This window comes from Centruroides vittatus, unplaced genomic scaffold, assembly GCF_030686945.1.
Source record: "Centruroides vittatus isolate TY-2023 unplaced genomic scaffold, ASM3068694v2 scaffold_1782, whole genome shotgun sequence".
Classification (NCBI taxonomy): domain Eukaryota; kingdom Metazoa; phylum Arthropoda; class Arachnida; order Scorpiones; family Buthidae; genus Centruroides; species Centruroides vittatus.
Window position 1 is genome coordinate 108,288 of NW_027122685.1, and position 24,790 is coordinate 133,077.

Consider the following 24,790-nt stretch of genomic DNA (forward strand, 5'->3'; position numbering starts at 1 on the left):
GAACGAAAGAGGATCATGGAGATTCTGCATTGACGGTGTGCAGTTGTGATCTTGCCAATGTCTTTACGGCCATAACTTCCGGATGTCAGTCTCTTGAACCAGTGACAGTTCTCTATCATCGGTTTTCCGACGCAGATTACCGCTAATCAAGGTCACGCAGTTCAGAGTGTTGTTCCGTAACTTCCGTTTGATCTGGTCAGAGTCTATTCGCAGTCTCGACTGTGACAGGTATGATCAATCATCATGTACGCAAAAAAGGAAAAAATTTTCTGACATTTTGACTATATAAATTACTCAATCTATAACAGAAGTTTTCATCAATGTTTTGATCACGACAAAATTGTTTTCTGATGAGCGTGAATCAAATAGAAGATCATCGTTAAGTTTTCTCGAGAGTGATCAAATCCTCATTCTCTCTAGGACGGACAAAGTGACAATTTTCTGTCATCTATCCTAAGTATGAGAAAATTTTGGAAAGGCGTTGACCAAGGAGATAAGTCGCTTCCCCGACATGACTCTCTTCCCTTGACCAGTGTAGGCTCAATCGTGAGCGCTTCGTAAGGTATGGACAGAACGGTTTACACGAAACAAAAACAATACTATGGCTCCCTTTCGAAATGCACCACGCTCACATTGACTTGAATTCCAATTCGCGACAATTTTAACATTTAATCCCGTTTTTTGCATACATTTTCTTTTCAGCGACAATTTTTATTTTTAGAAAACGTGAATTCAATTAAAATTAACATTCGCTTTTGTTTTTATGATGATCTCTCCTCTCCAGAATGAAAGTTCATCATTCACCATTCGCAAAATCGGACCGATAGAAAATAGAGAGTAGGATACTGTAATCGCTTATAATCTTGACCTTAGGTTAAAGTTGCTATATTTTTTTTTTGCAATTGACAATCTGCTTGTTTTGCGTCTACCTTGGGACTGAGAAAAGCTAAGCATCTAGTTGCGGTCGCATTGGCCTGTTTCCGGGCTAATACTGTCAGAAAATCCTCTACATAAAGTGCCTGTTCTAAATTTCAATCGACTTCGGATTCGATTTGCCCATTCTGCGATTGATGAAAGAGTATCTACTGAAATAATTAGCCTATATCGCAATGAATACGATGGATTTATAATCGGAACCTGCAACGCATTGGCCTCGATTTCCACTCGACTAGAGATGGCAGAGGGACGTCCTTTTCTCCGTACCAATCGGGCGACAGTGGTTGCATGTTATGAGGTTGTGAAAAGCATTGCAGCGAATTCGGATAGGGGTGTGCGTTTCCCACTTCGCTATTCCCTCGTTCCATGGGTTGTCCCATTTGTTTATTCTGAATATTATCTTTGCGCACCAGTTATCGGTACTGACAATGTTCGATTATCTAACAATTTTTCCTAAAGTTTTAAACTGTTTAAAATTTTGACCCATCTTTGCACCGAACGCAGATTTCTTATGGAGTTTCACTCTTCCCGAATCCATTACGTTATTCTCCGCCGTTTCAGCTTCGCGCCTGACAAAACTGTGCATTCTGCTAGTCACTCGTTTCTTCCCTAATGGCTACCTTTAGAGCTTTTGTGAATGAAGCAGTGCCAAGCATCCTGACGCTCAGTTTAATGTTTTTACTTATATTTTGAAAAACTGACCTCGGAACATCTTGCCTACTTCCGCTGCTGGCACTATTTTATAGTGGCGTTTTCTTGCTCGGTCAAGCATATTTATTCTATCATTGTCGCACCTGCGAGCTTGCGCTTGGTTAACTAAAGCATTTCTGCGGGATCATCCAGCTAAGCTCGATATTTTTTTAAGGGATCGAAGAAGTCATAATACGCTTACTTTCACCGAAGAAAGCAGGTATCATTCCTCTCAAGGCCAATGAAAGAGAACTGCTAACTAACTCGCGAGTTCGCGCCGAAGTGTCTGTCTCAGCATCTATCGTTCCGACCCACCTTTAACTCAATTTCGGGGCGAAATTTTGATGTCGGCCTCCTCAACTATAGTGTGGGCCCGCTGAATTTGTGCAAATTCTGCATTTAAAATCCCACTTCTGACACCAGTGTGAGTTTGCCGACAGGGTGCCGACTATGTCAAGAGGGTCGAGCGGTCGCGAAGGGTCGTATGTGGGCGATCGGCACTGAGACAGACTCTACGGTTACAAGAAACCGTTTATTTGACACGAAAGAAGCTTACAAGATTTCCGCGATCTTGGAAGTTCTAGGTCGGCAGCAGTCTCTGGGTCTTCCTCTCCTTTCCAATATAGTCCCATTTTGAAGTAGTGTCCCTGGGTCGCGAATGGCCTGTTCCCTCGACGACTCTGCGACTCCAGGACGATGCGGTCGACTTCCGTTGATGGAAAGATGTCGATCCGAGGTCGGGAGACGGAGACGAAGATGGGCACCAGACACACACACAACAATAGATCCGTCACTTGGAACTTTCGGGAGAAGAAGCCCTCGCGTCCTTGAATTCTCAGGTTTTATCTGTTTTCCTCCGATTCCGCTTTCCGATTGGTCTCTTCTCGTCACCTGGTGACAATTCGAAACCTTTCGGGGGCGCGGGAGAGGTCAAAATCGAAGTTTAATTCGATTCCCACTCGGAGATAGACGATCTACGTTTCCCCATTGTTCTATTGTTTAAAAGTTCGCGTCGTTTTCTTTAAGAAAAACTATTTCTAACTTCTATTTTTTTTTTCCTCTAAAAAATAATTTTTTTCTAAAAATAAATGATTTTAACGCGAATTTCAGTGTGGTTCGGACCTATCCAGAGCCTCACATCTGTATATACTGTAATATAGTAGCCACTCGTTATATCGCGTTTTTTTGGTTCCCTAAATTTTAAAAGCATTTGAGTCAATTAATTTTAAATTACCAATTACCACCGAATTTCTATTTGCAACGAAATACGAGAAAGAGCTAAATATGCAGAACAGGTGGATAGATCGATTGTCATTTGTTTCCTTTTGATGTAAAAGTTGTTTATTTATTAGTTTTAAGTACAGTCTCCTCATTTACAAGTTTCTGTGAATTCGAAATTTCATACATTTATGTGAATTAACGGTATTGCGTCAATTCACATAAAGGTGTGAAATTTCGAATTCACCGCATAACGTGTAAGGAAAAGATCTCTCTAATTCTGAACGAAAACTTCTAAAATTTTTATACAGTAGTAACTTCATTTTGCTTTTTAGAGAATTTTTACTCTGTAATTTTATAAGTTTTGATGTTCTATTATATATTCAATATTCATTTTTTTTAAATTTTCAATTACAGCATTTATAATTTTTATTGAAAAATATAAACTACACGAATTTCTAATAAGCGATTTATAGTACTGTATAATAAAATCGCAATTGATGTTTTGTTTTTATATCGACAGTATTTGTCTTTCAATGTCATTGTTAAAGAAACAATGCTAAATGGGCGTTCATGGTTTCGATGTTTACGTAAACGTCAATTAATTCGATATAACCTACGAATAAAATTCAGGATTGAAAAACTAAGCTTATTTTATATCAGAAACACTTGCTGATGAAAGAACAGAGATTCCATAGCATGTATAATCTGTTTAGTAAAAGCCCAGAATTTTTATTACTCGGTTATATCGCGTTTTTTTTTTCTGTTTCCCGATAACCAGTGGCTTCTGTATTTCCAGTAAACCATGAATACTTGAAAAGTCTTTGGCTTCTGTAAATAATCAGTCATGAAAGATGATGTTCTTTTATTAAGATTATTCTGCATGTTATCAGCTTCTTTCTTTTTCGCTTCCTCTTGCTTTTGAACACTTAACACTAATAAGCATCACACGTGCTGCTTGTACTTCATTCATGTTCTTGCTGTTAATAGCCTTCTCCAGTTTTTTTGTTTGCTGCTTCTAACAAAACTTAGACTGTCGCATGTATTTCATTTTCTTCTACATTTTTCTGGTTTAAACTCAGTTGCCGTTCCATAATCTTCATGTTACGAACAGCTTTCTTTTGTTGTTCTTCAAAACATTTCTGTGCTCTTTTTTCCGTTTCTCTTATTCTTTTAACTTCTTTTCATTTTCGAATCGTTCTTGATAATTTCTATGCACCGAGGAAGCTAAGTTCAGTCGTCTTTTGCAATAGGTACAAGGTGTGGGCTTTGGTCATACATGTTTAGTCCCTCCTTAACAATCAAAAGTGAATTAAGCATTCTTTCCAACACTGATGCTCTATCAGGAGAAAGTGCCCGGCATAAAATTGATCCTCTCATTCATGGGAACGGGATTTTCGATGCTGATTTCACTAATTTGGCTATTCTCGGATATTTATCATTATCAGAAACTGTTTATTTTTTAATGCTTCGAGATGTGTAAATATTGATTTCCAAATAAAATAATAAATCTGAAATAAATATACTCCAAATAATATAAGTAAAATAATATTTTATTAATGATTTCATAAATAACAAAAAACTTTTTCCTGCAGATGAATAAAAACTAACATCGTTGCAAAGTTGTTAACCTTTGGGAAGCGTGTGAAAATCTTTCTCACAAGCAATTACGTATTGTACTTTTTACAACACTTCGAATATTTTAATTTATTTGGTAAATTTTATATGTAAATATGAATTTACATTTTCGTTTACTTTTTTAGTCTCTCAATTAATGCACAATTATAATTGGCATATGAGAAGATTAAAAAATGGATATTTCACAAGCAAAGTAATCACACATTTTATGAAAATAACACTTACTATATGGAATTACTACATTACTTAAATTGACTACAAGTATAATTATACTTGTAGTCAATTTAAACATACATTTATGGGAAGATGTAGATGTGATTTAATGTTAACAATATGCTATGAAATCATTAAAGTAATTTTATTAAACTCAAGTTTATGAAATTATTTAAAGATAAATCAAGTAAAAAAATATTTTTGTAAACGACAACTCCATAACCCGATTGTTAATTAAAACCAAATAATCTGCCAAATTATTGGGCTATAACCAGGATAACTAAATGGTCAGAAACGAAATCTTTTTTAGTGGTAGGAGGTTACGTTACTATCTCGTGTTAATTTTAATAATTATATATTTTGAATTTAAAAGCGGCAGCAGTGTTGTCAGCTTGAGAGATTAATCCCTCTGCGTAATGTGTTTTCCCCTGCAAAAGGACTTTAGTGATTTTCTTAGAAAACAGCCAAAACCGCAGGGATGCTTAGAATACTTATTTTTAAACTCTGTAGAAGGAAATGCAATTCGGATAAGGTAGATTTTGGCGAATAATGAAAATATGGCATGAGTACATAACTTTACTCAACACTGGCTTCTGAATTTGTAATGAGAGGGATTTTTTAAGTGCATAAAAGATTTTTTTAAATACGTTAAATAAATTTTTGTTTCCTATAACCTAACGACACTGAGCGGGCAGTTGCAATTTTGAGTCTGCTCAGGGCCGCGTATTTTCTTCTAAAAAATTCTATTCTGATAGTCCGATAATTCGGCAATTCGTTTGGCTTTAAAATTATTTTTGGTTTGCCCCACATCTTAATTAAGCACGTGAAAATGACCAAAAAAGTGAGAAAAGTGAGAAAATGACCTGAAAAGTGAGAAAAGTGAGGATACTTCAGAAAAGTGAGTACAAGTGAGAAAAGTGAGCGACTCCGAGGCCTGCACATGTCCAAAACTTGAGGACGGATAATAGAGAAAACTGTAAATGAATGCAGGCAAATATGGCAAGAACTGTATTACTTGATGTCTAACACAAGGTAACCACAACATACCTGTTACAAACTAAAGCAATAAATGTAAGTCTTTGGTGAAAAAGATATATACAGTAGTTGGGCATAGGTGGAAAATGAATGGAAAGTGCTTACCAATACCCAGGCAGAGAGATCTCTCAGTATGCATTTGCTCTCTGCTTTGTTCAAACATCTGAGCAAATTGACACCAATTGGCTTGGTGATTTTTTTTCTAGTTATCACTGCTAGTAATTGTGTTTGTCCTTAAGTTTTGGACATGTGTGTATATTTTTATATCTCCTTTACACAAACAAAAATATGGGGTTAAATGATTTCCCAGACACCCTGTAGAATTCATGTAATAAGTTTTATTATATTAAGTTACATTAAATCTTTGTAAACTCCAAATTTCAAAACAATTTCTTTTACAATGATATTAAACAAATCAAGTTTAAAATTAGAAATTAGAAGTACTACTATTTATTTAACATTTTTGGTGATATTCCACCCTTATAATCTGTACTAAAATGATGTTATATTTATATAAAAGAACTTCAAAATAACTAAAAATTCATACAATGTAAATCTTATGACATTTTCCTAATGTAAATGTCTCATCATCTTTATGTAGATTCTGAAGTTAGGGCTTCTTTAAAAAAATTGAATAAATAGTATGATAGTACAATTTATACAAATATAATGCTTAATTAAGGAACTGACTTGATGGTTATTCATCCAGAAATGCTTTCAGCTTATGTGCAGCCATCTCCAGCATTGGATAATACAAAGAACAGTATTAACAATATTATATAAGTTGAATTATATAAAGAAGCCAATTTTATTCAATTTGACGATTTATTAAAGTTTTGTCACTGGAAGTAAAGGTTATTTAGTGTTATCAATTTCATTCATTTTGAAAATAAATGGTACTACTTTTGACTTTTAAATTTAAGCCTGATTTGTTTATTTATTTTTAAATCATCAGCTATCTTCATGTTATTTTTGATTTATATATAATCAAAATATATATTCATGAAATTAAAAAGCTTTTTTATTTAATGATACTAAGTTTACATAATTTGGATATCATTTTTGTATTCATTGTTTTAAGATACTTCAGAAATTCAAATAGTTTAGTTAAATCATGCTTAAACAGTTGGAATACTTTTATTTATAAAATCAAAAATACAATTTTAAAAATATTAATATTGGTTATTAAACATTAACTATATCTACAATTTTATTCGAAACATTAGTTAATTTCCTTACTTACGGACTGCTTCTGGATTAAATTAGGTGAATCCAGTAATATTGAAACAACATCAAGAAACACCTGTAAATAACATTTTTTAAAATATATACATATATATTTTTTTTTATCTGAAAGTTTGAATATAAATTTCAGACTAAAATATTATTATATAATAAATTATATAATTTTCATGTTCCAAACTAAATATTATCTTGCTAATAATCTAAATAATTAACAAAACATTATAAATTAAAATGAAAAAATTTCATTTACTAAAAAGTTTCCTAATACAGTGGAACCTTGCTTAATGAGCATAATTTATTTCAGAGTCTTACTTGTAATGCAAAACATGCATTAAGCGAAACAATTTTTCCCATAGAAATTAATGTAAAACATGATAATGCATTCCATGCTGAAAAATATACTCAATAATGTTTATTCAAAGAAAATTATACAATAAACATTGTTAAGGAGCCTGAATCATCATCTTTTCTTCTAGCGTGGAATGAACCAACCTGAAATGCGAATTCAATTTGCAGAAAACCAAAAAAATAAGATAATTTGTCTGATAAACACCAACCGATATGCCAAATTCTTAGGCTATGCAAAGGCTATAATTAAATATCAGAAATTAATTAATTTGACTAGAGATAGGCAGTTATGCTTTTATCTTGCATTAAATTTAATAATTATAAACAATAACTTTTTAATTTAGACATTTCTGGAATTTAATTTAAAATCGGTCATTAAATTTAATATGAGATGAAGTATAACTGCCTACCTCTAGTCAAATTAATTAATTTCTAATATGAAATTATAGCCTTTACATAGCCCAAGAATTTGGCATATCATTTGATGTGTTTATTATATAATGGGCTATGGTTGTTGATGTTTATATGTAATATGTGTTGGAAAAAGTTTGGAAAAATGTGTGATCACAAGTGACACTAAGATGTTAGCTGAACGAGTGCTAGATGGAGCATGCACACAATCCGGAACTTCCCCTCTCCTGGCCACTCATTATGAGAAAATTCACTCATTAAGTGAGTCATTTTTCACAATTTATTTTGCTCGTTATGCAAAACACTCGTTATGCAAGGTGCTCGTTAAGCGAGGTTCCACTGTATAATTAAAATTTTCAATTATAATAATACATAGCCAATATTATTTACTCTTATTTTTCTATTAAATTTTATAGTATAATCTTCTTTATAACTGAATTAGTCATAATTTACAAATTAGACTTTACATTAAGATTTGTCAATTTTATTTTCAAAGAACAAAATAATGTTTCTATAATATCATTTGGCTATAGTGCTAGAATTTTGAGATGCTGCTATTTTTCTACATGCAAAATTCCTTTATAAACAGAAAAGACATGAATGTGATTTTTCCATTTGGCATGACCTTTATTAGAGTTTTTGTTTGTCCATTATTTTCCATGTTGAATTTTTCCATGATAAACTTTTTGGATCATATTGTTTTTTATCATTCTCAAAGAATATGTTTGACTAGTTAAAAATACAGGAACATAAGCAATAATTCTAAATATAAAATGATAATTATTGCATTCCTTTCATTTCATCATATTATTAATACTTTTTACAAAAATTTGGTATTGTTAAAATACCAAGTTTTTTTTAATCAGATAAGAACAAACTATTTCAAATAAAATATATATGTCGATATTTATTGTGAAATTTCTCTACAGCTGTCCATATCCACATCACTAAATTACTAAAAATGTCATTGCCTCAATTACTTATATACTAGAGAATTAAATACATTGTAAATTTGAAACTTGCCTTTGAATTATTATGTATCTCGTAATATAGCTGAAGATTTTTTTGTTGGTAATTTAAAACTTCTTCTAAAAAATCAACAACAGGTTCTCCCTCTGCAACGTGATACCTTGTTTTCTTTGAATTTAAGTAACCCTTTAATTCATACAGTAATGATCCTATATCTGTTATTTGATATCCAAGTTTTAAACTATTAAACTATACATAAAAAAACAAAAGAAAGTTATTAGAAGTTACTTATTATATTGTATTATACATGAAAAAATATCATATTAAGATTGAAATACAGTGGAACCTAGTTAATTTAATGTTGCATTTACTTGAAGTCATTTTCTTTCCCCAATTTTCTAGCATAGCATGTTAAATCAAACTGGTTAACCTCAATTCCAATCTTTTTAACTTGAAGTTTGAATTTTTTCCCCAACTGATTCAAGTTAACCAGGTTCCACTGTATGTATATTTAACTTTTTCATTTAATTATTAGCGAGGTTAAGGCCAAAGTTTTCAACGCAAAAACGTGTACGTTGCACGTTCGACACTGCTTTCCTGTAAGCCTAGAAGTTTGGCAATGGCATTTGGAAAGTCAGTAGAATCATGCTCGACATTCCAAATGCCATTGTCAAACTTCTAGGCTTATAGGAAAGAGGCGCCGAACGTCCGACGTACACGTTTTCGCATTTAAAACTTCGGCCTCAACCTCGCTATTATCTGCTAACTAGTATGTCAAAAGAAAATTTTAGTAAAAAGTATAATTTAAAAAATATTTGTCTAAATTTCTTAAATTTATGATTCACTATTAAACTTTAATTGTCATAATTAATACACTTGATATATCTTTTCATTTAAATATATTGAATAATATTATATTGATAACAAATCGTTTCTATCATCCAATATGAATGTCGCATCCATATTTTCAATTTTTGTACTTATAAGGATCAAAGTATTGAAAATAAACTATTTATATCAAACTATGATTGATATGTAATGCTATGAGAATAACAATTAATCTTAATTATTAGTAGTTTAATATGCATAAAATTTTTTTATTACTAACATGATCAGCAGTTGTGATCAGAGTTAGCTTGTGGAATTGTGAGTCCTTGGGTCTACTTAGGTGCTGGTGCCATCATACTAATTATATTATTTTTTGTTGTAGGTTTTTCAATTTTTAGTTCATGTCCTAAAGTCACTCCTAAGTGTAAATTATACTTATAAAAAAATTGTAGTTAGTAATAAATAGTTGCATAAACTTATCAACAATATAGCAAATACACAGAAAAATAAAACTCTCAATTCATTTTTTGCATATGTTGCAAATCTCTAACTGTTATATGTATTTTGCTAGAAATTTTATAGAAAATTCAGTAGTATTAAAGAATTTTATTTTATTTTAATATGATTTAAAATGTACACTAATTCTTGCATGCATTTTACTTTGATAATTTAAAATATCATCCTCTTACCTTTTTTCTAATTTCTAAAAACTCTTTAGAAAGGCATTCTGAAAAATTTGGTTTATCCCAAAAGGCTCCACTTTCTTTTTTCAAGACACATTGCCTTTTAACATTACCTAAAATAAAATTATGAAAATCAGCTTTTATGTAAAGGTTAAAATATATATATTTAATATCTTTACAGTAATATATTTCTATTTTTTTAACCTGCATAAGAAATTGAAGTTTATTATATTAAAATGTAATTTTTTATGCATTTAATGAATCTGATTTCTGTACTTTTACACAATATTGAATCCAGCACTTTATATTTTATTTCATTTTTTTAAGTTGAAGTGAAATATTGCAATCTTAATTACTTCTCAATTTGACTATGATAATGATAAAGTTATGATTTTAATATGATTATTATTCATTTCAAAATATTTTCTAAAAATAGCAGTTTATTGATATCAAATTCCATATTGAGTAATCAAACATTCTAGTATATGACCTACCATCAAAATAATCTAATATTAACTTAGATTTGCTCTTTCTTTCGATGTGATAGAATACAATTATTATGCTCAACACAATTTTTCTTCAATCAAAATAATGCTTTTTGTATTTTAACCATCACTTAGTTTATAAATATATGGTTCAAGACTATTTTATTTTACCTATCATATGTTAATCCTATGCACTAATATCAAAACGTCCATAAAGTTTTTGACTTAATATAATTTTTATATATAGTGTTAATAAACATAAGTAGTAGTGGAATTTATGAATTTTATTGACAAAAATCATAAAAAATGTTCAGGATAATTAATTTAGAATTTTAACAAAATGGCTCCTTCATTTGTCAAGTGCTTCAAACATACAGTTTTGTATTCTGAAAAAACAGTTTAAACTGGATTTATTTTGTGTTATTTATGATTGTACGTTTAGTTTATGTCTCACGTAGCAAGCTTTTTACAAAAAAAGTGTTTGGAATAAGAACTGGTATACATTATTACAGGAAATATCTTTTATTAATGATTTTATTATTATTGTTGTTACATGATTTTACAATGTAGGCAAATAAAATCTTCATTAAATGATTATCTTAAGTTTGAAACTTGTACCATAGTTTATTACAATATCTGAAAACGTGTGCTTATAATTGTATTATTATTGTAAAATTTCAATTTAAAATAAATGATACAAGTGAAATATCCAGCCAAAAGAATCCTAAGATATGAATTATGATTCAGTTACTTTGAAAAATATATCTGTGGTAATATTAAACTCTACAAAATTTCAAATACACAGAAATCAAAGAAATTGTTTTTGCATTGAGTAAAAAGTAAAAACAACTTGCAAATTGTCTTTACTTTTTTCCAATGCAAAAACAACTTCTTACTATAACAACTATTAATTCCTGAAAACTCAGAATTTCACATTTTACTCAGAAATTATGCAATTAGATTGTATCAAAGAGATTGTATTATTAGAACACAATGATTGAAATTGTTAATGACTGTAATGTTGATGTTTATATTGTATTTTGTTGTGGCAATTTTGTAAAGTTTTTTCTGTTACATAATAAAAGGTAGTGATGCTGATGTCAACCCCTTAGGGAGCCAATAGTCACAATGATCTCATTTCACTCTCCCCTTTCTAGCACTGCCCTTCCTCTAGACAAGTTGTGTTATCTTTGTTCTTTGTTCATGTAACCAGTTCTATAAGTTTAACTAGTTACATCACAATCTCTGACAAGCTCAACAAGTCTAACACATATGCAATTTGAAAATTTCTATTTTTATCAAGAAATTATGTTTTATTTTATGAAACAGTGTCCTTTTCCATATTTCTGACTTATTAAACACTAGTTTTATAGTGTATTTCAAAGACACCTGGTAAGTTCTTCATCAGTTATCTTTATTTAGTTGAGTTGATACGATACATCTTTTTTGTATGCGTTTCGGGCTATGCCCCTCCTCAGTCAACTATAATATTTATTACAGTAGGGAAAACGTACATAAAAATTAATGAGTACATAAATCATATATAGACATACCTTTAGGTTACACGTTGTATAAATAAAAATCTTGTAAAATCTGATTTTTAACTATTTTAAATCCTTTTGTGGATAGACAGTTATACATTACAGTTTAAAAAGTTTTTAAAATTTCTTGTGGATAAACATTTATACATTACAATTTTTAGAAATTAAGCTTTTTTTTGCCCCCTTTCCTCTCCACCCCTCTCTTGACGTTTCTGCTGGTATTTTGATGTTGCCACGTATGACGGTTAGTCACCTTGTGGTGGTCTGATTGTGGAATTGTGAAGAAATTGTTTTAAAACATTGGAAAATTTTTTTATCAAACAGATTACAAATTATTATTTTCAATAAAGTTATTTCAAGAAGTAAATCAATTTTTAAAATATTTAAAATAAAAATTATTAATATTCTGAAATTAATACCTGAATACCCTGATGGACAACGATGAATATCTTCTGTGTTAGCAGCAGCCAAAGACCAATTTATTTTCATGAATTTTTCAGGAGAACATGTAGGAATCTGTCCTTTAACAAACATAATTAATATTATTTAAGGCTATATATAAATTTAAGTTTATTACTGTAATATAATTTTTTGAAGTAATAAATAAATAACATCGCTAGACCCAATGTAGTATAAAGCTAGACTCCAACCAAATGCCAAATTCTATTGGGCTAGTAATGCTAAATACTAAATAAATTATGCAGCCAATCTGGCACTAGAGTGAGGCATTCGGCACCATCTCTTATTAGCTTTAATAATTATCATTTTAATTAATTAATTTAAATAATTTAGAATTACTGGAAGAAAAAAAAATCGGCCTGGAGTGGGACTCAAACCCACAACTCCTGCTTATCGTACAGATGAGTTGCCAGTTATGGTATCCGGACATCCAGTCCAATCTCCTCTTCCAGCACATATAAGCTTACGTTATAACTGTCGATGGTATTATAACCATCGACAGTTATAATACCATCGACCATGTACCTTAAGCTTATACTATATAATACCATGTAAGCTTATATGTGCTGGTATACGCTAAGAAATTTATGATTTGAATGATTTTTATTATTTTTTTGCACTATTATTAGATTTTTATTGATTCAAGATATATAAATTAAGAAATATAAAATAAAATGTGTCTCACTAACTTTGTATAGCGTTGCAGGTAATACTTAGAATGTATCACTAATGTTTTCGACCCATTTCTAGGGTCTTCTTCAGATGTTCTCAATTTTTTTTTTTTTTTTTGGTTCGATTCCGATCTTTAACGCTCCAGTCTCCAATGCTTCTATCTTCGAATTTATTTGTCAAAATTTCAAAATTTAAATCTCTGAAAGATGTGCCTGCGCCGGCTGTTATAGAGTTGCATCATAAATAGCCTGCCATGCTCTTGATAGTTGTTTTTCTTCTTTATAATTGATTGACAGGCCTTTGCAGTCTGCTTTAAAAATTTCTAATTCCTCCAGATTTTACAGTTGGTTTATATGCCAGATTTGTCAGATCATTTCCACTTGTTGTAGATTAGATGTAATTCTGTTTTCATTGGCATATATCGCTAAGGCTATATTGCTTTTCTTTTTTCAATGTCCGTTTTGTGCTCGCAGAGACATTGTTTGAGCAATCATTTTGTAGATCCAACATACACGAGGTCTCTATCGAATCTGTTATCTCTTAGCAGAATTTTATATACTCCCAGCGCTCTTTTAATTTCTGCGTAATCCTTCTCATTTCTTAATGTGCTGAATGTATCTGGCTTACGTCTGTAGGCTATTTTTGCATTAGTGTAAGCTCCAATTTCTTGATATAGGGACTGCATAAGGCACTTATATGTTATAGCTATACAGTAGAGAGATGTATCTTGTTGTGGATCCTTTCAGAGAATCTTATTTAATTGGCCAAAGTCCAATTAAATAAGATGTGAGCCTAGGTATACAAAATGGTGGCGCTTCCGGTAACCTTGATGGCAAGTGTTTTTAGAAAAGAAATGTAGATGGCACTGATAGTAATGATGCCTTTGTATACAAATATCCATCAAAAAATTCCATTCAGGAAACATGAGGAATAATGTGAATTTCGAATTTTGGTTACGATGTAGACGGATTATGCGCGTTGTTAATTTTTTTAAAAGTGTCTGTGTTTTTTTAAAGTTTGTACAATTTACTTGAAGTCTAAAGTTATTGAGGAGGAAAGTTTGTCAATGGTAATTAACATGTTAAACGTGTCCTTAATGTGTTTAATGAGTGTTAAGTGTCATAAAAGCGCATTAAAGGTGTGTTAACATTGTGTGAGGTAAAAATTTTGTAAAAGGTTTATGTGTGGTACAAATGTGCGTTTAAAGTGTGTAAATGTGTTTAAAAGTGTGTAAATGTGAGTTAAATGTGTTTAAACGCGGTTTAAATGTCCGTTTATAGTGTGTAAATGTGTTTAAAAGTGTGTTAAACATGTTAAATTTGTCATAACCAAGGATATGTAATAGTGCTTTCTGACCCGAAAGACAACGTGGACGACACATGGAAGGCTAGATGGCCGTGGATCGCAGGTGCCACCCTTTGGGAGACGCCTATCGTAGATGAAAAGACGAGAGATGTGAATCCTAAGACTGCAGTTCTTAAGAGGAGTAAAATTTATGTACAATACAGACAAATTTTGTTCGAACCACTGATGTATAGAATCTCATAATTCACTTCATCCATGCATTGATTGAATTTATAGGTAGTATGATGACTTTTTTATTTTTCATTTCTGGTCCAAGAGTAGGAAAAGTAAGTAGCAAATTTACGTTTTAAAAAAGTTTAAATATAGGCGCATTTAGGTTATTGTCAACGGTCGCCATTTTGTATACCTAGGCTCACATTAATCGAACTTTGAGTTGGTTTTTTGTTTATCTGCCATTCTATATATTAGGCTTTTATTGTAGCCATGATTTTCAGCAATTTCTGCTATTTTTCTTATTTCCCTCCATTTGTCCTGTTCTTTGCTACAGTGTGTGTAGGCCCTTCTGATAACCGCTCTAAAAGCTGCCATTTTTTTGTTGTATGGGTTGTGTCGTTAGAATTGGCAGGAATGTATATTGGGATAGCACTTGTTTTTCGGTATATCTTGTTGTCATATTCGCTACCATTGAATGTCATACTAATGTCCAAAAAATGAGCCTCTTTATTGCTTATTTGTTCCAATTCAATTGTAAGGCCATATGGGTTGCAATTCATGCACTGTGTGAATTCTTTGATGATTGGCTTTGTCTTCCATATGATGCATGTCATCGATGTATTACTTATATACTTTAATATTGGGAAGGAACTTGGGGATGACCTTGGCTTCTAGAAGGCTACAATTTCAGCTGAGTCCCCTGACAGTGAGCTACCCATAGGTACCCCTCTTTTTTAAAGGAACATCTTCCCATCAAATTGTAAGCATGATGTATAACATACTACATGCGATAGTTCTAGTATTTGTCTTTGGTCTGCATTGTTTGCCATCTTAGTCATGAGCCAATCTCGTAGACCACAGAAACAGGGCTCTAGTTTAACTGACAGATATAGCACCTTGAAGTCTAAAATAGTGATCCAAGATTCTTCATATGGTTTGCAGTTCTGTATGACTTCAATTACTTGTTTGGAATTGGAAATCACGAACTGATAGCCTTCTAGGTGTTCAGCCAGGAGCATGTGAATCTTCTGTTCTATTTTTCTGGTGGGTGTGTTGGTTTTGTCCAAGCTAGGTCTTAATTCCATGTGTTTTGGCATAGGCAAATAGTCTGGAGACTGCTGGTGAGGCTATTGTTGCATTGCTCAGCCCTAACTTTCCTGCCAGTTGAGTGTGTGTAAACCTATGGACTCTTGATTGGAGCTTGTCGATGAAGTCTTTTCCTACCTCCTCACATTCCGAGTCCTGTATATATTTTTGTAGGATGGTGGTATAGGAGTTCTTCTTCATCAGTACTATAGCTTTATTTTTATCCACTTTTAAAAGAATGACGTTATTTTCTCATAGCCATTTTCTGCTCTTATCCAAAGCTCCAATATTCTGTTTCTCTGTGGTGTTTCTTACAGTTACATTGTTTCATTTGGAAGTATTCCTTCCATCTAAAGTGCTCCTTTCAAGTTTCATTCAGGATATGTATGAGGGTTTCGATTTCTGGCAAATTTAAAGAAGAAAAACAACTATCAAAAGCATGGCAGGCTATTTATGACGCAACTCTATAACAGCTGGCGCAGGCACATTTTTCAAAGATTTAAATTTTGAAATTTTAAAAAATAAATTCAAAGATAGAAGCATCGGAGACTGGAACATTAAAAATCGGAATCGAATCAAAAAAAAAAAAAAAAATTTGAGAACACCTGAAGAAGACCCTAGAAATGGGTCAAAAACAGTGATACATTCTAAGTATTACCTGCAAAGCTATGCAAGGTTAGTGAGACGTATTTGTATTATAGCTTTGTTCATTGGATGGATTTGAATGGAATATAAATACACATTTATACAAATAGAAGTAAGATCACTTTAGTAATGAAAATATTGGTGAGAACTAAATGGTAAATTTGGATAATATTAAAATACTGTATTATGTGAAAATAAGAATTTTTAAAATTGATAAAGAGAAGCTTAGAATATCCTGTTTAAACATCTGAAAGCCCAATGTTATTAATCTAAGTCAAACAATTGCCACAATGGACCAGATTAATAACATCAGACTTTGAGAGGTTTATTGCAGTGATCATTTGGCTTATCCTGTTTAATATTTATATGCAGAAAAATGATAACAGTTGAATAATTAAATATCAAACCTTGCTAAAATTTATTGTTTTATTTATAATTAGCATAAGTAATTTAATGCTTAGAGAATTAAACTACAAATTGTATTGTCATCTATTGAAAACTTTAATAATTAATAAATTTGAATTTAATTTAATTTAATTTTAATGTCCAAAAAATAATTTGTCTGAAGAGAAATGTAAACAATTTTAACAGATAAGTGTCTAACAAATTTTACAATCTACACTCTAGATATAAACTGACCAAGATATATATTAATTTTAGAATATAATCACAGTAGTTATTTAATATTATGCTGGTGAATACAACATCTGATGGTTCACTAAATGGCAATTTCTGGCTATAACTATTCTTGCGATGGTAAAGGCTGGGAGGGTCAAGATCCTTTGCTTACTTGAAATTAATATATTTTTTGTGTTTTAATTTTACAACTTTTTTATTTAGATAGAGTTAGATAGCCTAATAAATAGGATTTTAACAATTTAGAGGGCTTGTTGGACACCAAGGCCAACCGAAAACTTTCTTAACTTTTTTTTCATTTCAGATTTGAGTCTTTGTGGATAATTACAAGATTTAACATGAATAAAACTGAATCTGATATGAATATTAGATGGGGGAAAAAATACAATATATAATTGTTTGAAATCTGCTTTTAAATCAATAAAGCATATTTCAGCAAAGTGAGACTATGGATCACACTGCTGGAATTAGTAATAAAGATTCCTATAGATCTGTTCACACATCACTTAATCTCATACTTTGAGAAATTAATTGGTTGTTCCATTTGCCTACTATAAAAACAGATTTTTTTTTTTTGTAGTTACCTAAAAAGGATATGTGTTTATTAAAAAATCATAAACATTCAAATTTCTTGAATGATAATAATTGGTATGACTTACTCATCTAATATCTGGGATATAAGACTATATTAACAATAAATACATACTACATAAAACTGGATTAATTAAGTCCAATGCACCTAAAACAAACATTTCAACTAAGGTTTATAGAAAACCAGAGTATAAACCACTATTCATTCCAATAGAATCTAGAGACCTGTATATATTTAAAACATCAGCTTATAGAGCACTAATCAAAAGAGCATTCTCACACTGCACTATACATCATTGACAGAGAGATTGAACTAAACTACATCGCAAGCATAGTGAAACAACATGGGTATACTTCCAGCCTTGTCCATCCATGTCTCATCCATGAATATCAATCTGGGTACACATCCAACAAGGACAAATCTAAAACCCACCACAAAGTTGTCAGGTTTAACCCAAGAACAAACTAACTTAGTCTCTTCTACATGAGAAATCCAACTGTATTCTCTTTATTACAGAATGTCAAGGACTCTTATCAACACACAGAATTCACCTGAGATCTATTCTATTGCATTATAGACAACAGATTCAACAAAAAGTAGGTCTATATAAAAGCAATGGATCAATCTCTTTACGAGCATATCAAGAAGCACCATTATTCTATCCAAAAGGGTCTTTCCACCACGTTAGTGACATTTGCATCTGAAAATGATATAAGGGTACTTCTCAATGAAACAAGATTAACACATCCTAATAGAAACCGGACTTATCTAAAACATCTAGAGATCCTCAAAATATACAAAGCTATTTTTAGGACACAGCCATAAATTACAGGGAGGCAAATAGATCTCCATTCCAAGACATGGAGATCTATTTTTGAAGTAAAACTATAAATTAAATCTTGTTACTTAAAAAAATAACCATCATTTTTTGTGTTGGCATTTTTCAATGAAATATATGCTCCATGTGTTTTAAAGTGAAGTTTAAATTTTTACATTGATTTTTGAATGGCTTTAACCTGAAGACGACAATTTAAAAATTTTCAAAAACATTCGTTTTTTCTTTATTTTTAGTAAGTATAATTTGTGCTGGATATTTTTGATATATTTACATCCATTGGACTATATTAACTAAAATTATAAAGAGTATCCTCACTAAAACAAGAATATATCAATATAGCAATAGTTATTGTTTACGGAAAATTTTAAGAAATGATATGCAAAAATCTTTCTAAACAATACAGAACAAATCTTTGTTTACAAAATTAGTTTTCATTAAATATTAAATAAGATATAGAAATTAAAAACAAATAAGGACATTGGATAACCTTGTTTATATAATGCAATTTCTGTTAACAATTTGAACTGAATAATTGATATGCTTGTATTTCAGGAAAGAGTTGCCATATTCATTCCAAATAATTTTCTTTTTTTCTCAGAAGTATCAAAAATTGAAATTAATTAAATTAATTCATATTCTTTAATCATTAAATTACTTAATCAGCTTAATTATAACTTAATATAAAGCAATCTAACAAAATGTAGCATTTACTAGATTATATCATTAAATTATATTTATAATATTAAATAAAGTGAATCCAAATATAACAGATATCTTAAAAAAGCTTTGAAAAGAGAAGATTAAAATAAGATTTCAGTAATTAAGAAAGTTAATTTTAAAGAAAGTAATTAATATTCATCTGATAAATTTTATTAAGATAAAAAAAAGAAAAAGAAAAATTTTATATTTTATATTTAAAGCTATCCAAATCTGAAAATATTATATAACTGAATATCATATTTTGAATATAGAATTTTATAAATATTTGATGTAATAGATTTATAGAACTTTTTATAATTTTATTTTATAACTACTTATTCACAAATTCAGATTAGTTAATAATAATTTATATATAAATAAATATAGGTCTATTAAGTGATAATGAGATAAAATGTTATGTAATAGGACAGAGGATACTTTACAATATTTATTTCAGATTAAAGTAAGTAACCAGATATCCTGTATTGTGTGAAATAGTTCTGTATTTTGACCTTGTGTTTTGTTGTCCTAACAGTTACTGCAAAACACCAAAATGTTTTGTATTTTTGAAGAATCCCAGGGAATTCTCTCTATAATCCCAATTCTTTTAAGTGTGTGCATATTAGCAAGTAAACAATTGCTGCTGTTCATTAGATATTACTTTTATTGATATAGAAGTAAAGTGAGGCTGTATGTAAAATTTTTGGGCATCCTCATTCTTTTAATTGGCAGCAAGCACTTTGCTACATAATCAGGCAGACAGTTGTCTGCAAATAAAAGTAAACAGTGTACCAGTACCATATATTGCTACACATGGGACTTGCTGAAATAAATAATAATATAAATAATTATCATTCATATCACAAAATATATCTTCAATACAGATGCATGATTTTACAAATTTTGCTGGAAAACAAATCATTACACATTCATTTGAAAAGTACACAACCTAGTGTATTGAAAATCCTACAGCAATGTAACTTTGTTCTTCACAAATTACTGAGGTAATTAATTAATTAAATACAAACGAAACCTTTTATCTAGTAACAGCACTTCAACAAAAACTCGAACATTTTCGGCCTTCACCAAGGTCTGCCTCGGGATTTTTAACGAAACTGAATTTCCAAAGTCAAATGTCAGAACAATGATGTTTGAAAATTGCTTTTTTAAAATTTCGAATATCTCATCACGCAAGGCAAATTTTACAGTTGTTTGACTAAAACTGTAAAAATGTGATCGTATGATCCATACCAATTTTTTAAACCGTATTTATTGTATACATTTCATACATGCACTTCTATGCATGCACCACTGTATTGCAGCCCTTAAAGTTAATACAATTGCCTGTTAGGCTGGCTTTATATATTTCCAATGCCTCTAGGCTACGAATATGATCTGTTTGAAAGGCCTGCCTGATTAACATGGCGTTCTGGAGGTCTGCATGTATTTCCAGATGGGTGGTATATGTGAACAAGGTGGTGGTATTGATGTTCACGTACCCTTTTACATACTGATCGTTCGGTTGAGCCAATATAGACTAAATCCTTTCAGAATCTATTGTCTCTTAGAGGTATAGAGTACACTCATGGGGCTCTGGTTTGATCAGTTTTATCTTTTGCATTGTGTAGCAACTTGTATATTGTACTGGATCTCCTGTATGCGATTTCTGTACCACTCTGGCCTGCAATCTGTTTGTATAAGAATTTCAAATGTTGATTGAACAGTACTGTGCACCTGGAGCCTGTGATGTGTTGTTCGTTTCTGTTAGAAGCAGACTGAATGTTGGGACCGTTGTGTGTGGCAAATTGGTTGGCGTAGTCGCTGGCTAAACCATGTACCAGGTCTCTTCTGTAGCCATGTTCTACTGCTATATCTTTGATACATTGTAGCTCAAGTATAGCGTCATGCCTATTAGTGTGATGAGTGTATGCCCGTCTGGTTAGGGCATGGAAAGCAGCAATTTTATATGAGAAGAGGTCAGACGAGTTTGCTGGAATGAATTGTTGTTGTTGTTGTTGTTGTTATAAAGGTGTGGCGATACGCCATATTATTGTATATATATATGTAGCGTTAAGCCTAATATTAAGTTTCGTTAATCTTTTGTTCTATATCTTTTCTTCAAATTTTCTAACGGTCTTCCCTTCCCGCTGGTGGGAACGCAATTTCGTAGAGTAACACCGGAAACAAGTGTGTAAAACAAAAACCCTGAGGCAAGTCAGGGAGCGGGTGTGAGGCATTCCGAGGCTAGCGCTGAGAAGAAGCGGACGGAAAAGAAAGTGGTCGTCGTCACGGATCGAGACAAAGTGCCTAGGTCGTCTACAGGAAAAGAACTGACATAGACGAAAACTAAAACCGAGAGTTTGGCGATATAGATTCTTTCATTTGATCGGAGCTATTGAAAAGGACAACTACAAGTGACTGTGGTAGAAGTCTCCATTTCGTCAAGAGTGAAGACCAGACAAGAAAGAAACCCGGGTACCCCACCAGCATTTTTCTTCTATTCTTACTCTTCATTCTCTTCTCCTCTATTTTCTTTTAGATTATAAGTTAGTTTAAGATAGTTTAAGATAGTTTAAGTTAATTCGTATTATCTCGGTAAGGGCTACAAACAAAGAACATTGTCACGTAAACACATCAATCCCCTTTGTGTGTACATGGTTTTACCGCGCCGACCATATACAGGTATATATCGGCGGTGTATAGTTGGGATCACAAAGAACATAGTGTATAAAGGACCACGTGAAACAATAATAAAATATTATTCTTTTGTGTAAAATCTCATATTTATTGTTCGTCCTCATGAACACCACAAAGGATTAGAGGGCTGTCTGTTATGTAAACTGACTTTACCCTAAGGGTTGAAAAGAGAGAAGGTTGGGAAGAATTGGGAAGAACTTAAGACGGAGAAAGAAAGAGAGAGATTGATTGGAAAGTGGAAATGAAGGGAAAGGGGCCCCAAGAGCTGTTAGTATTTATAAGGATCAAAATTATACAAAAGTTACAAAAATGGGATGAATACACAGATATTTACAATAATGGATGGGTTACAACATAGAAAACAAAGAACAAAAAATGTAGTAAAACAATAAACAAAAATAAAAACAGAAAAAAAAAACATGCTACATTGCAGTGAAAATAACAATAAACCAAACCAGTGAGGAGGGCACATATAGTCAGAGCTGGATGGACAATACAATGTCCTGGTCCTGCCTACCAATGGGAAAACTGCAGACCACAACCAGGGTGCAAACCCTGACAACCAGAATGATGGATCACCACCTTTGCCACCACTATCATAGTAGTTGTCCTCATCCTTGTTATCACTGTTGATATCAGAAGAAGCTGGTAAGTCATTATTGCTCATTTGGTTGGGCTCAACAAACATTGGCATAAACAGGTGATCTGTGGGAGAGTCCTGGTCTTGGTGATGAATTTGCTGAATGCCATAAAAAGGGTACTGTCCATGACTAAGTCCTTTTCATTAGGAGGTCAGTTGTAGCTGACAGAGAGGCATGATGCCTCAAACTGGTTGCATTGATTTTCATATTTGGTACACTCACATACAAAAAATGATTTACGTCGTCATCTTGTTCACTGTCAATATTACAATTTTTAGAGTTGGTTTTCCGAAAGTGGTAGAGGTAACTGTTAAAGTTCCCATGCTGGGTGAGGCACTGGGTGATACCAAAAAAGGGTTTGAAATGTTTATTATTAATCATCTTGTGAACAAAGGGGAAGAATTTGTAACAGTGTCTACCTGTAGTTAAACTGTGCCACTCTTCCTGCCAAAGCCTATCGGTGATGTCTTTAATATTTTTATTGATGTGTTTCAGAGGGATCCTACTGTAAGTAACTCGTGTATTTGAATCAGCCGCCCTTTTAGCCAACTTGTTGGCCTGTTCGTTGCCATCATGTCCCTTGTGGACCAGGATGCAATGAAAAGTAGCATTGTGTTTGGTATGAATGGCTTCAGCAATTTGGATAGGGTCTAATGCCAGCTTGGAGTTGGCAGTTTTATTTTTGAGAATATGCAGTGTAGCTCTGCTGTCTGTGAATATTTCCGTCGGTTCTGTATAATAGTTGCTATTTTTTTGGATGTGTTTTAGAGCATTGAACATGGCCCACATCTCTGCTTGGATGACTGCAATAGTTGGCCATTTTCATGGAAGCTTGGTAAGTTGTACAGTTATTATTGTTTTTAATTATTATCCCACAGCCAACTCCTTTACTCATGAGAGACCTATCAGTGTAGATTTTCCAGAGTTTTGTTTAGTTTTCCATCAAAATCCATTTCTACCTCATAACTCTCAATCTCCGCTGGGTTACTTGTTGCTGTTTTATCTGAGATAGTATCGATTTCATTACTATATATCTTTTTAATAAAGTCAGTATCAGGAGGAAGGTCACCATTCTTAATTTTTAAGTTAGTTTCCTTTTCATTATTATTTTTTTGTTTCTCTCTTGTAATATGCCATTCCCACCTTTGCTCTTTGGCTTTGAGGTGGATAGGTTTAATGTTGGTGATTACCAGAAGAGCATCTGTAGGTGCAGTCTTGTAAGCCTTACAGACCCTTATTGTTGCTTTCCTTTGAAGAGAGAGAAATTTCTTCCTGTTGTGAACATTATCCAGAGTCTTTCCCCATACCTGGACACCATATAAGACCGCCAGCTCTATGGCCAAGGTGTAAATCATTCTGACGTTGTCTGAGGATATTCCCCCAGGTGTTCCTGGAGATATACTGTAGGCAGTTGGCCCTTACAATAGCTTTCTTATAGGTCTATATATGGTATATGGTGGTTCCAGCTTAACTTTCTGTCTAAGTATATCCCCAGATATTTGATCTGCTAGAAATTTTTGATATTTTTCACATCAATTTAATGCCAATGACCTTTTTAAGCTGACTTCGTTTGTTCTTCCTAGTGCAGACTACTGCTTCACATTTGTTATGGTTTATGTGGAGTTTGTTTTGGTGACTCCAAACATTCACTGTCTTGAGAACTTTGTTTACCACATCCCTCAAATGATCACAGCTGGGATGAATAGTGGTACGTAATAGTGGTACGTTATAGTGGTTTGTAATAAATGCTCATTTCCACTCAGCCCCTGTTGAGATGCATGCTGACATCTAAGAAATGACCACTACAGTTATTTATTTGGTCTAGCTTAAGGGTAAGATCATAAGGGTTGTTGTTCATAGAACTTAAAAACTCATCGACCTCTGGCTCCATCTTCCATAGGATAAATGTGTCATCCATATACCTTTTGTAAACCATAATGTTTTCTAAGTACATAGGTAATATCTTGTCTTCTAAATGTCACACCACTAACTTGCATAGGTCCCGATAGGGAGCTGCCCTTGGGTATACCCCATTTTTGTAGGTATGTGCTGTTGTTAAATTGAAAG

At 32.1% G+C, this 24,790-nt stretch overlaps 1 protein-coding gene across 1 annotated transcript in view; it reads right to left on the minus strand.

Annotated features, from left to right (window-relative positions):
* The window catches only part of LOC136987413 (uncharacterized), a 272,592-nt gene that overhangs the window by 85,569 nt on the left and 162,233 nt on the right, over positions 1–24,790 (minus strand). Inside the window, 4 exon segments of the mRNA XM_067285148.1 lie at positions 6,974–7,033; positions 8,758–8,952; positions 10,221–10,327; positions 12,660–12,761. Of these exon segments, the coding sequence (XP_067141249.1) occupies positions 6,974–7,033; positions 8,758–8,952; positions 10,221–10,327; positions 12,660–12,761 (464 nt within the window).